Source organism: Mus pahari, chromosome 1 (assembly GCF_900095145.1).
Source record: "Mus pahari chromosome 1, PAHARI_EIJ_v1.1, whole genome shotgun sequence".
Lineage (NCBI taxonomy): Eukaryota > Metazoa > Chordata > Mammalia > Rodentia > Muridae > Mus > Mus pahari.
The window spans coordinates 115,558,915-115,569,437 of record NC_034590.1 but is presented as its reverse complement, the minus strand read 5'-3'; the positions used below and the strand labels follow the sequence as shown (position 1 = coordinate 115,569,437).

The window sequence follows — 10,523 nt, the reverse complement described above, 5'->3', positions numbered from 1 at the left end:
AGGCCAGCCTGGTCTACAAAGTGAGTTCCAGGACAGCCAGGGCTACACAGAGAAACCCTGTCTCAAAAAAAAAAAAAAAAAAAAAAAAAAAAAGAAAGCTGAGTCTTTCTCAGGCTGGCTCTAGTACACCACAGTGACATCTTTGCCTGTTTTCCATCATGCACAGTCCCTGGGGAATTCTCAACAGCCTTGGCATCCTAATTCCTACCTGATAGTGTGTGTGCCAGTTGCAGGACTGACAGACTCCTGATGCCGTTACCTTACACACCGCCACTTCTGTTCCCTTATCAGTGGCTGCTTGTGCCTTGAGTAGCAGCTGCCTTGTGTCTCTGCTCACCAAGCAAAACAGAAGCTTTAGGGAGCTAGGACTCCTCAGGAGTCCTGCACATCGCATTACAGTGTTAGACCATGTGGGAGAAATGACAAGCGAGCCACCTGTCTCCAGCCCCCAGTCCTGATGGCTGTCCTCCAAGCCTGTGAACGGGCTCTAATGAGCCCTCTGTGTACTCTTCTTGTGCCCTGCTCCTCTCACTTGGCCCGCCCTCTCCTCCTGAAGCTTTTATTCTTCTGACTTCCCTCCTATCCAGGCTGAAGTAGGCGTCTTACCTCTGTACATTTATTCAAGTTGTCAATAAACATATGTTGAGCACCTGGTGTCTACCCTGTGGAAAACCATCCTGTATCTTCCGTGACCCGACACAGCTGCTCACATGAATGTCCCTCCGGTTTGTTTCAGCTGCACCTGGTGGAATCAGACCCCAACCACTTTGCATCCCAGCTGGTACAGACCTTCATCCACTTTGATGTGACTGAGCACCGAAGGGATGAGGAGAACGCGCGGCTGCTGGCTGAACTGGTACGGACCCGGAACCTGAAGCTCGATGGCTGTTTCTCCTTCTGGGACGACTGCTTGGTGCTTACTGCTCTCCTCTGCCGTGAGCTGGGTCTGCCCTGCAGCCCCCCAGCTGCCATGTGCTTGGCAAAGCAGAAGAGCCGCACCCAGCTGCATCTGTTGCGGTGCCAGGGCCCACCCTGGCCTTCGACTTCTCTCCATGCCGTGGCCTGCTGCCCATTGGAGAGTGAGGCTGATGTGGAGAGAGCTATTTACCAGGTACCCCTCCCAGGTGTGATGAAACTGGAATTTGGGTCAGGAGCAGTAGGTGTGCAGCTGGTGAAGGATGGGCCACAGTGCCATGAGCACTTTTCCCGGATCCTCCATGACCTGCAGGGGGAGGCTGACCACCCCGGCATCGGGCTGGGCTGGGGCAATGCTATGCTGCTGATGGAGTTTGTTGAGGGCACAGAGCATGATGTGGACCTGGTGGTGTTCGGTGGACGGTTGCTGGCTGCTTTTGTCTCTGATAATGGCCCCACAAGGCTGCCTGGCTTCACAGAGACTGCAGCCTGCATGCCCACTGGGCTAGCACCAGAGCAGGAGGCCCAGATGGTGCAGGCAGCTTTTCGCTGCTGCCTGGGCTGTGGGCTGCTGGATGGGGTTTTCAATGTGGAGCTCAAGATGACTGGGGCTGGGCCGAGGCTCATCGAGATTAACCCTCGAATGGGAGGGTTCTACCTTCGAGACTGGATTCTGGAGCTCTATGGTGTGGATTTGCTTCTGGCTTCTACAATGGTGGCCTGTGGCCTGCAGCCTGCCTTGCCTGCTCACCCTCGTGCCCGTGGCTACCTAGTGGGCATCATGTGCCTGGTGTCCCAGCACCTACAGCTGCTGAGTTCCCCGGGCAGTCGAGAGACTCTGCAAGCCCTCCATGACCAGGGTCAATTACGACTCAACCTGCTGGAGGAGGCCCTGATACCTGGCCAGTACGAGGAGCCCTACTGCAATGTGGCGTGTGCTGGGCCCAGCCCTGCTGAGGCCCGTCACCGCCTGCTAGGCATCTGTCAGGGCTTGGGCATTGACAGGCCCAACTACCCTGTTGCCCATTTCCTGTCTCATTTCAAATAGGACTGAGGTCAGGGAGCAGCAGGGATGCAGTGCCAGGAGGAGGGGCTGTGGGGCCCTGTGTTACTTTGCCCCAACCCTGGGTCAGCACACTACCATGCCTCAGGTCTATTCCAGAACAGTAGAGCCATTTTGACATCAAAGTCTTCTGGACTCATAAAACAAGTCTCTGGAATTTGCTGGGTCCTCTTGCCTTCCAGAAAGCCTCCATCTAGCCCCAGCTATCCCCAGGACTCTAGCCTTTAAAGAACTAACAAATAGCTTTGTCACTGCACTGTCAGTGCCCAGCCCAGATGGGGTGGGTGAAACCCAGGCTCCTCTTCCTTTTACTCCTCCAACCCTCCAGGTCCGTCTCTTCCTGTCACCTCCACAGGAGAGAACCTCCAGCAGCCCCTAGCCTTGGACAAAGGCAGTGAAATCGGAGATTAGCACACTAGCCTTTATGCAAAACCCAGGACAGGTGTAGAGGCTGCTGAAATTGTCTGGCAGAGCTTCACTGTGTCTGTTGGCCTGAGCAGTAGAAGCAAATGTCTGTGCTCAGCACTAGGAGTAACCATTTCCCTTCACACTTTCAGGCAGACCCTAGTGCCCCCATGTTACAGATGAGGAAGCAGGCTCAGAGAGAGAAAAAAAAAAATGACTGCCTCCAAGTTCCTATGACAGTGGATGTGGACAGAATACCAAGGCCAGCCTTCTCTGTTTACTGTTTTACACACTCAGTCAGCCTCCAGGTCCCCTCTCCTTCCTATCTTCATTTATAGGCATCACTCAGACTCCTAAACACCTGCCTCCCATATACCACACATGATCTCTACCAGCTTTGTTGCTTTGGCCTCTGGCATTCCTAACTAGCTTGGCCCTGGGACTTCTGTGTACACCTTTCCTCATTCTAGGAAGCTAGCTACTCTGAAAACACCTGTCTCTGCCCAGCCCAGGAGCCATGAACAGCTCCTGAAACCTGCCTACCCAAATAAAGACTGTTAACTAGTGAAGTATCCGGAGTCCAGTTTGTTTTACCTAGTGCCCACCTCCCAGGTTCAGTAGGTGGGGAGCTGGGAAGTGGGAGGGAGAGTTGAAAAAGCACCCCATCGGCTGGGCCCCAGGCTTGACCTTTGCCACAGGCTTACCTTATATCTACATGTATGTTTGAGAATTTTTTTTCTTGAATTATAATCCCAGGTCATATTCAGGCAGTAATCCCTCTGCTGACCTGGATGCCCTTAATTTTGTTCATCTGAGTTCATATCCTGTACCTCAGTTGGCATCCCCTGTGCAATGGAAAGGCTATCCAAACAGACTCCAATCGAAATGGACAGGCTAGAAAAAAGAAAAAAAAAAGAAAAAAAAGAAAAAAAACGAAATGGACAGGCTTAGTTTGGGATTGAACCCCAGCAGTCAAGTTTCTGTGGCAAGTGATTTTACCCTCTGAACCATCTCGCCAGTTCTCATCCACCCTTTCAACAATATTCTATTAAAATATCTATTCTGAACTAGGCAGCGCAAATACTCGGTATGCTTACATTAGCAAAAGTCCATATTTAGGTGTGTTGAGCCCTTCTGAACGGGAGCCTTGTAACAAAGCCCAGGCAGTCACCCAGAAAATGTCAGACCTGCAGGGTCTTTGAGCTTCAGAGAGGTTGTATGGAGTGTCCCTAACACAGCCTACTGACCCCTAATACAATTGAACAGACACAACTTTTCTTTCTGGGCAGCTCACAGCTCTAAGAAGGGCTGAGGAGTTGCCATTTAAACTCAAACGTTCATGAACCTGTAATTCTGCCCATTAAATCTTGAACTTGCCCCAGAGTCAAAATGGGAGCCTCTGTGCGCGCGGCTCGGGGCGAGAGTTGGCCCAGGAGAAACCAACAAGGAAGATGGTCTAGTAAAACCTATTCATAAGGCTTACAGGATGGGCGGGCCAGATCTTTGGAACTACGACTCCCGAGAGGCTTTACGACAGGCGCCATCTTTTCTTCCCACTCAACTTGAGAGTAGGTGAAGCTACTTGCGTCAACAGAGCGCGCGGCTGCTGTCGCGGAGAAAGGACGTAAGCACAACCCTGGGGCTGTCAGTCAGAACTCTGCCTGGTCTGGGCCGAGGGTCCCGCGGGACCGGCGGGGCCATGGCGGCCGTGTTTGATTTAGACTTGGAGACCGAGGAAGGGAGCGAGGGCGAGGGCGAACCGGAGTTCAGCCCTGCGGTGAGTGTTTCCCTCGGGGCGCGACTGGACCCAGGAGCCCAGCTGGTTAACCAAAACCCTGGCGCTCCTAACTCTGAGTGGTTTGTGACGCCCTACAAACCCAGATCCAGTCCCAACCCCAACCCCAGCCCCAGCCCCAGCCCCAGCCCCAGCCCCAGCCCCAGCCCCAGCCCCAGCCCTAGCCCCTGGACCCGATCTTCCCTTTTCTATCCTTGGTCTCTCCTTCCCAACCTTTCCCCATCCCTGCTGCTGTCTTCTATCCTTGGTCCTCTCCCCTGGGCCAAGCAGTTGAGACTGGGTTGGGAGGAGATATTCTGGGACCTCCCATGGTTCTTATCACTTGGTTTCTCACAGGACGTGTGTCCCCTTGGCGAGTTAAGGGCTGCTGGCCTGGAGTGAGTGAGGGTCTTGCTTGGGGGATGGGGGCATGGAGTAGGGGTCGGGACTTGGAGTACACTAGAGCCTTTCCCTCATTAACTTATTCTGTCTTTAGGACAGTGGGACACTATGAAGAAGTGGAGCTGACAGAGAGCAGCGTGAACCTGGGTCCTGAGCGCATCGGGCCCCACTGCTTTGAGCTACTGAGTGTACTGGGCAAGGGGGGCTATGGCAAGGTAACATCCTCCCCTCCGGGCGACCTCAGCTCTAGCCTGAGACAGCATGCCACCCTTCCCACCCAATAGGCTTGTAAATTTACTGAGTCTCTGGTGGGATTCAGAGCTGGAGATGGGGGGGGGGGAAGGGCAGAGCCTTTCAAAATCTGATGGAGATCTTTACTGTCCCACCCTTAAGCCGAGCTTAGACCTTTTGGTCCCTTTAGGGTGGGGCGACCTTGAAGGTGGGGTGTGGTCAGGGAAGTTAATCCTGTCTCCCCTGCCCTACAGGTGTTCCAGGTGAGAAAAGTGCAAGGCACCAACTTGGGAAAAATATATGCCATGAAGGTCTTGAGGAAGGTGAGTCATTCTCTCGGCCAGCAGAGACAGATTAGCTGCCATCCCCAGCAGCCTGTGCCAGGTCTCGGAAAGACAGCCGGAAACATGATGAAGACGGTCCTTATCTAGGCACTTGCTGACTTAGCATCTGTTGTCATACATACGATTTTGGAGTAATTCTTGGATGGAAGCAGCTGGCCTGCTAGGGCACATATGGCAAACTGATTGTCAGGACTCATGAGGGCAGGCAGTACTGTTGGCATTCTGTGAATAGAAGCCCAGGGTGCAGCTCAGCGGAAACCCACAAGGAAGAATTGTCTGGCTCAGTGTGTCAGCAGTGTCAAGTTGAGCTGAACTTGGTAGGATACCCGTGTAGTCTCAGGACTTGGAGGGTAAAGCAGGAGGATCTGAGTGGTGGTAGGCCACCACTTGCTACATAATGACACCTTGTCTCAAAGAACACAAAGTATCAAGGGTGAGAAACAGAGGATAAACCAGTTCCAGAAAAGTTTCCTGTTTTTACTGTCACTTCCTCTCAGGAGACAAGGTCTCACTGAACCTGAAGCTAGGCTGGCGTCCAGCAGGCCCCAGTGGTACTTCTGTGTCCCCCTCCCACAGTGCCGGGTACAGGCACACACAACCATCCTAGGCTTTTTATATTGGTACTGGGGATCTGAACTCAGATCTTTATGCATTCATAATACGCATTTTTAGCCTCTGAGTTCAGTGCCCAGTCCTCCCATTGTCTTTGCCATGATCAGATCTTGTGGAGGGCAGACTGGAGAATCTTCTAGAAGGATAGAAGGGGGCTCTTTGTGATACTGTTCTGCCCTTGGTACCCCGACTATGGGTTGGTTACTGTTGGATGACTGTGATAGCACTGCACAGCCATGGTCTGTACAGACCAGCGTCTAGACACTTACATACCCGAGTTGTGTTTCAATGTTTATTTGAAACAAGAGACATGAATTCCCTTGTTCCTCCTTTGTGTAGTTGACTACTGAGGTTGAGTGCTCTATCGAGGTGACAATAAATCAAAAAGGCAAGCACTCCGGGTGTGTCACCTTCTAACAGACTCCTGCATCTCTAGGCCAAGATTGTATGCAGTGCCAAGGACACAGCCCATACCCGGGCTGAGAGGAACATTCTAGAATCTGTGAAGCATCCCTTCATTGTAGAACTGGCCTATGCTTTCCAGACAGGTGGCAAACTCTACCTCATCCTGGAGTGCCTCAGTGGTAGGTGTGTGGGCTAGGCCGAGTGGTGTGTGGCGGGGAGCCAGCCCAGGAACACTGGGTGGGGACTTAGGGACTTCTGAGAGGTATGATCATGGAGGATGGCTAGGAGGCTCACATACCATGCCTGGCCGTGTGTCCATCTGTCTGTCTCTCCATCTGTTCATTCATTCATTCAGCAAACATCCATCCAGTGCCTAGTGTTTGTGGGGTGGGTGGTGGAAGTTTGTGTAGAAGTGATGTCCAGAGAGAATTCCATCCACTTTTGCTACCTTTCCTACCTGTCCTCTGAATGCCAGGCACCCAGTCAGGTCTCACCTAGCTGCATCCTTCTTCTTGGAAGGCTCATGGGTGGTTACTGTTTCTATAGGGTTTAATTTGTTTTGTTTTGTTTTTTGGGGGAGGGTTCAAGACAGGGTTTCTCTGTAGCCCTGGCTGTCCTGGAACTCACTCTGTAGATCAGGCTGGCCTCGAACTCAGNAATCTGCCTGCCTCTGCCTCCAGAGTGCTGGGATTAAAGGCGTGCGCCACCACTGCCCGGTGTTTTGTTTATTTTTGAGACAAGGTCTGCTTATGTAGCTCTGGCCTGCCTGGAATTTACTATAGACCATGCTGGCCTTGAACTCAGGAGATCTGCCTGTCTTTGCAGACTGAGTGCTGGTATTAAAGGCGTGTGCTACACACCTTCTTGTTTTGTCTTTTTGAGGCAGGATCTTACTATATAACATTGGCTGGCCAGGAACTCACTACATAGTACCTAAAGACATTCCCTGCCCCTGTCTGAGATTTAAATTATGTGCCATTATACCCAGCAGGTCTGTTTTTAAACTAGCTTTGAGGGTCTAGCTTCCCTAGGTTCTTGAATCACCTCCACTAATGGCAAAGGTCATCTTCCTGGAGCGTGTGTCTCTAAACATCCAAACAAGGCCTTGGTCATTTTGGTCATGCCATTGCTCACCAAGAGTGATTGAGACCCATTCCTTCTCCCTGTCTCCCCAGTTCCAGCCGAGCCCTACGGTGTTTTCCTGCATGCTTGGTGTCACTTCCCACTCTATCCAGACAGAGAACCACACCGTCACTGCCCCTTCTCCATCACTGTTGAGATTAGCTTCCTCTGCCCTCTATCATGAGGCTCTGAAGTTCCCAGAGCTATGACCTGAGCCTGGCATCCTAGAGCAGTGTCCACATGTCTGTCTTCCCATTAGACTGACCATCCTGAGGGCAATGGCTGGGTCTCCTCAACTCTGCCCCAGCTTCACGCAGCACAGGGCCAGGCACCGAGTGAGTAGGCGACGGTAGATGTTTGCTGATTGAATTGAGTCCCCACGGCAGCTCTGGGAGGCAGGTAGGGTGGGATCTACAAGTCCCATTTTTCTCTAGAAGAAACTGACGCTCAGACAGTAGCGAGACTGGCCTGGGTGCACAGCTGCTGATGTGCTTGTGTCACAGGTGGTGAGCTCTTCACACATCTTGAGCGAGAAGGCATCTTCCTGGAAGACACAGCCTGGTGGGTGTCTGGGGGTGCTGGTCCTTGCCTTCACCCCAAACTTTGCCCTGCCTTTACCTTGTCCTGTCTTTGCAGCTTCTACCTGGGAGAGATCACACTAGCCCTGGGCCATCTCCATTCCCACGGCATCATCTACCGGGACCTCAAGCCTGAGAACATCATGCTCAACAGCCAGGGTGAGCATGTTGCATGCACACGTAGGCATTACGCCCCTGGCAGGGTCTGCAGGGCAGGGCTGAGGAACCCACAAGTAGGCCTGGCCATATGTCATCCCATGGTGTCTTCTTTCAACATTCTGCCTCAGGCCACATCAAATTGACAGACTTTGGGCTCTGCAAGGAGTCCATTCATGAGGGCGCCATCACTCACACCTTCTGCGGCACCATTGAGTACATGTAAGTAGCACCTGGTTGGCCAGGGTCTGGGAGAATAACCAGAGAGGGCCTGGCCTTCACTGACAATTCCACCTGCCTCCCAGGGCCCCAGAGATTCTAGTGCGCACTGGTCACAACCGGGCAGTGGACTGGTGGAGCCTGGGAGCCCTGATGTATGACATGCTCACTGGATCGGCAAGTCCAGCTTCCTTGGGAGCAGGGTGGGTGTTGGGGAGATCCCTTCCAGGTTGGGGCAGGACTGGGTGGGAGGACCCCCTAGGCTGCCCTCACCTTCTGCCTTCTCCAGCCGCCCTTCACCGCAGAGAACCGGAAGAAAACTATGGATAAAATCATTAAAGGGAAGCTGGTGCTGCCCCCCTACCTCACCCCGGATGCCCGGGACCTTGCCAAAAAGGTGGGGCTCCTTCTCACCCAGGGACTTGTTTTCATCTCTTCCCCTAAACCCTGTCAGCAGCTCTGCACACTTGATTGACTGTCCCTAGGCTCTGGGGAAGGCCATGCCCTAACCCTGCCTGCCTGTGCAGTTGGTCTCTGGTAGTGGCTTTGGAATCAGGACCCTGAGTTTAGGCCTGGGCTCTGAGAGCCTGACCACTGTCCCTGAGCAGGACTGGATCTCTGTCTTTATCAGCAGGGTGTTCTTGTGACTTAGCCCTGCTCCATCAGAAAGGCCACAACCAGCCTCTTAAGGGAAGGGGAATGCCATCAAGGTTTCATGAAGAGGGCATTGTTGACCCAACTCTGAAAGTATTGAGGGGTGCATTGGGCAGAGGCCATGTTCTAGATCTTATACCCTATTTCTGCTTGCCTGCTCCCCATTCTGGAGGCTGGGCACATACCATCAAATTCTCTCCACCCTTACCTTACCCTGTGCAGTTTCTGAAGCGGAATCCCATTCAGCGAATCGGGGGTGGCCCAGGAGATGCTGCTGATGTACAGGTGAGCCTGGTTATGTCACAAGGAGGTGGGGCCAGAGGATGAAGTGGGCAGAGCAGGGAGCTAGGCAAGGCGAGTCATTGACATACTCCTGGGCACCCTCCGCCCTTAGAGGCACCCTTTTTTCCGGCACATCAATTGGGATGACCTCTTGGCCCGCCGCGTGGACCCTCCCTTCAGACCGAGTCTGGTGAGTATACGGGGGTCATTCTGGCCACATGGCATGTGAAGGTCCTGTCCTTTGGACTCCTTTAATTCCCCACACGGATCTTCCCACAGCAATCAGAAGAGGATGTGAGCCAGTTTGATGCACGATTCACACGGCAGACGCCAGTAGATAGTCCAGATGACACAACCCTCAGTGAGAGTGCCAACCAAGCCTTCCTGGTAAGGGCCTGGGGGTTATGGGAGCTGAAGGATTGTAGCTAGGGATTGGAGATGCCAGCATCACCTGGCCTGGCCTCTCCCACAGGGATTCACGTATGTGGCACCTTCTGTCCTGGACAGCATCAAAGAGGGCTTCTCCTTCCAGCCCAAGCTGCGTTCCCCCAGACGCCTTAACAGCAGTCCCCGCACCCCCATCAGGTACCCAGGGACAGGGCAGGTGTGTGGCTGGGGCAGGGTTCCCTAGCATAGACTAGTACCTATGGGCTACTTGGCCAAGCTTTCCTTTAGTTAAAGGCTGGCCTCGGGCTCCTGCTCAATGTGTAGTCCCTGTACATCTGTAACAGAGGCTGCTAAAGTGGTAATTTTGGACCTACAACTTGTGTGCCCAAGTAGATAAAGAGCCTCACCGCCCTTCCCTGCTGCCGGTATTCCTGACTAGGCCAGAAGGCTCTGACTCAGCCTTGGTTTCTCTTGCAGCCCCCTCAAGTTCTCTCCCTTTGAGGGGTTCCGGCCCAGTCCTGGCCCGCCAGAGCCCATGGAGCCATCTCTACCTCCACTCCTGCCACCACCATCATCACCACCACCCACAAGCACTGCCCCCCTTCCCATCCGTCCCCCCTCAGGAACCAAGAAGTCCAAGAAGGGACGGGGCCGCCCACGGCGTTAGGAGAATAGAGGAAGAGAGGGCAGCTGTGAGAACCCGGCTGGTTCCGACCTGCGGATAGTCAAGAGATCAGAGTATGTCTTGTGTGTGGGAGAGTGAGCTTTACAATCATGTCCACTGAAGGCTGCAGGCTACAGCCACTGGCGGTGGTTCCCAACCCCCACGCCATCAGAAGGGGCTTGGCCTGTCCTTTGGACCTGTGCCAAAGAAGTAAAGGACTTGTAAAGGACTGTGCTTGTAGAAGTAAAGGACTAAATCATGGCAGAGTGGCTTTGCTGGACTCCAGGACACAAGAGTGGCATGTTTAGGG

The 10,523-nt window shown here is 53.3% G+C and overlaps 2 protein-coding genes across 3 annotated transcripts in view; both read left to right on the top strand.

Moving 5' to 3' along the window:
• Nucleotides 1–2,952, top strand: part of Carns1 (carnosine synthase 1) — a 6,653-nt gene extending 3,701 nt beyond the window's left edge. Inside the window, exon 7 of the mRNA XM_029531409.1 lies at nucleotides 737–2,952. Within this exon, the coding sequence (XP_029387269.1) occupies nucleotides 737–1,963 (1,227 nt within the window). The 3' untranslated portion in view covers nucleotides 1,964–2,952. The remainder of the gene's footprint in view (nucleotides 1–736) is intronic.
• Nucleotides 2,953–3,943: 991 nt separating this feature from the next.
• Nucleotides 3,944–10,477, top strand: Rps6kb2 (ribosomal protein S6 kinase B2). 2 transcript variants are annotated; one of them, XM_021190044.2, is made up of 15 exons: nucleotides 3,944–4,160; nucleotides 4,515–4,555; nucleotides 4,654–4,774; nucleotides 5,045–5,113; nucleotides 6,183–6,330; nucleotides 7,777–7,834; nucleotides 7,910–8,010; nucleotides 8,139–8,229; nucleotides 8,313–8,403; nucleotides 8,516–8,623; nucleotides 9,103–9,165; nucleotides 9,275–9,352; nucleotides 9,442–9,549; nucleotides 9,635–9,747; nucleotides 10,027–10,477. In XM_021190044.2, exons 1-15 carry the CDS (start codon nucleotides 4,083–4,085, stop codon nucleotides 10,214–10,216), a joined length of 1,458 nt encoding a protein of 485 aa, XP_021045703.1. In that variant the 5' UTR covers nucleotides 3,944–4,082; the 3' UTR covers nucleotides 10,217–10,477. The 2 variants fall into 2 exon arrangements, with proteins under 2 accessions (XP_021045703.1, XP_029393943.1); XM_029538083.1 differs by lacking the exon at nucleotides 4,515–4,555 and having other exon boundaries at nucleotides 4,082–4,160.
• The last annotated feature ends 46 nt before the right edge of the window (nucleotides 10,478–10,523 follow it).

Bases quoted from the DNA above. Each gene is read 5' to 3' on its own strand.
- Rps6kb2 (XM_021190044.2), top strand. From the start codon at position 4,083: ATGGCGGCCGTGTTTGATTTAGACTTGGAGACCGAGGAAGGGAGCGAG. The intron at 4,556-4,653 runs GTGAGTGAGGGT...TTCTGTCTTTAG, and splicing joins TTAAGGGCTGCTGGCCTGGA to GACAGTGGGACACTATGAAG. The intron at 9,748-10,026 runs GTACCCAGGGAC...TTTCTCTTGCAG, and splicing joins AGTCCCCGCACCCCCATCAG to CCCCCTCAAGTTCTCTCCCT.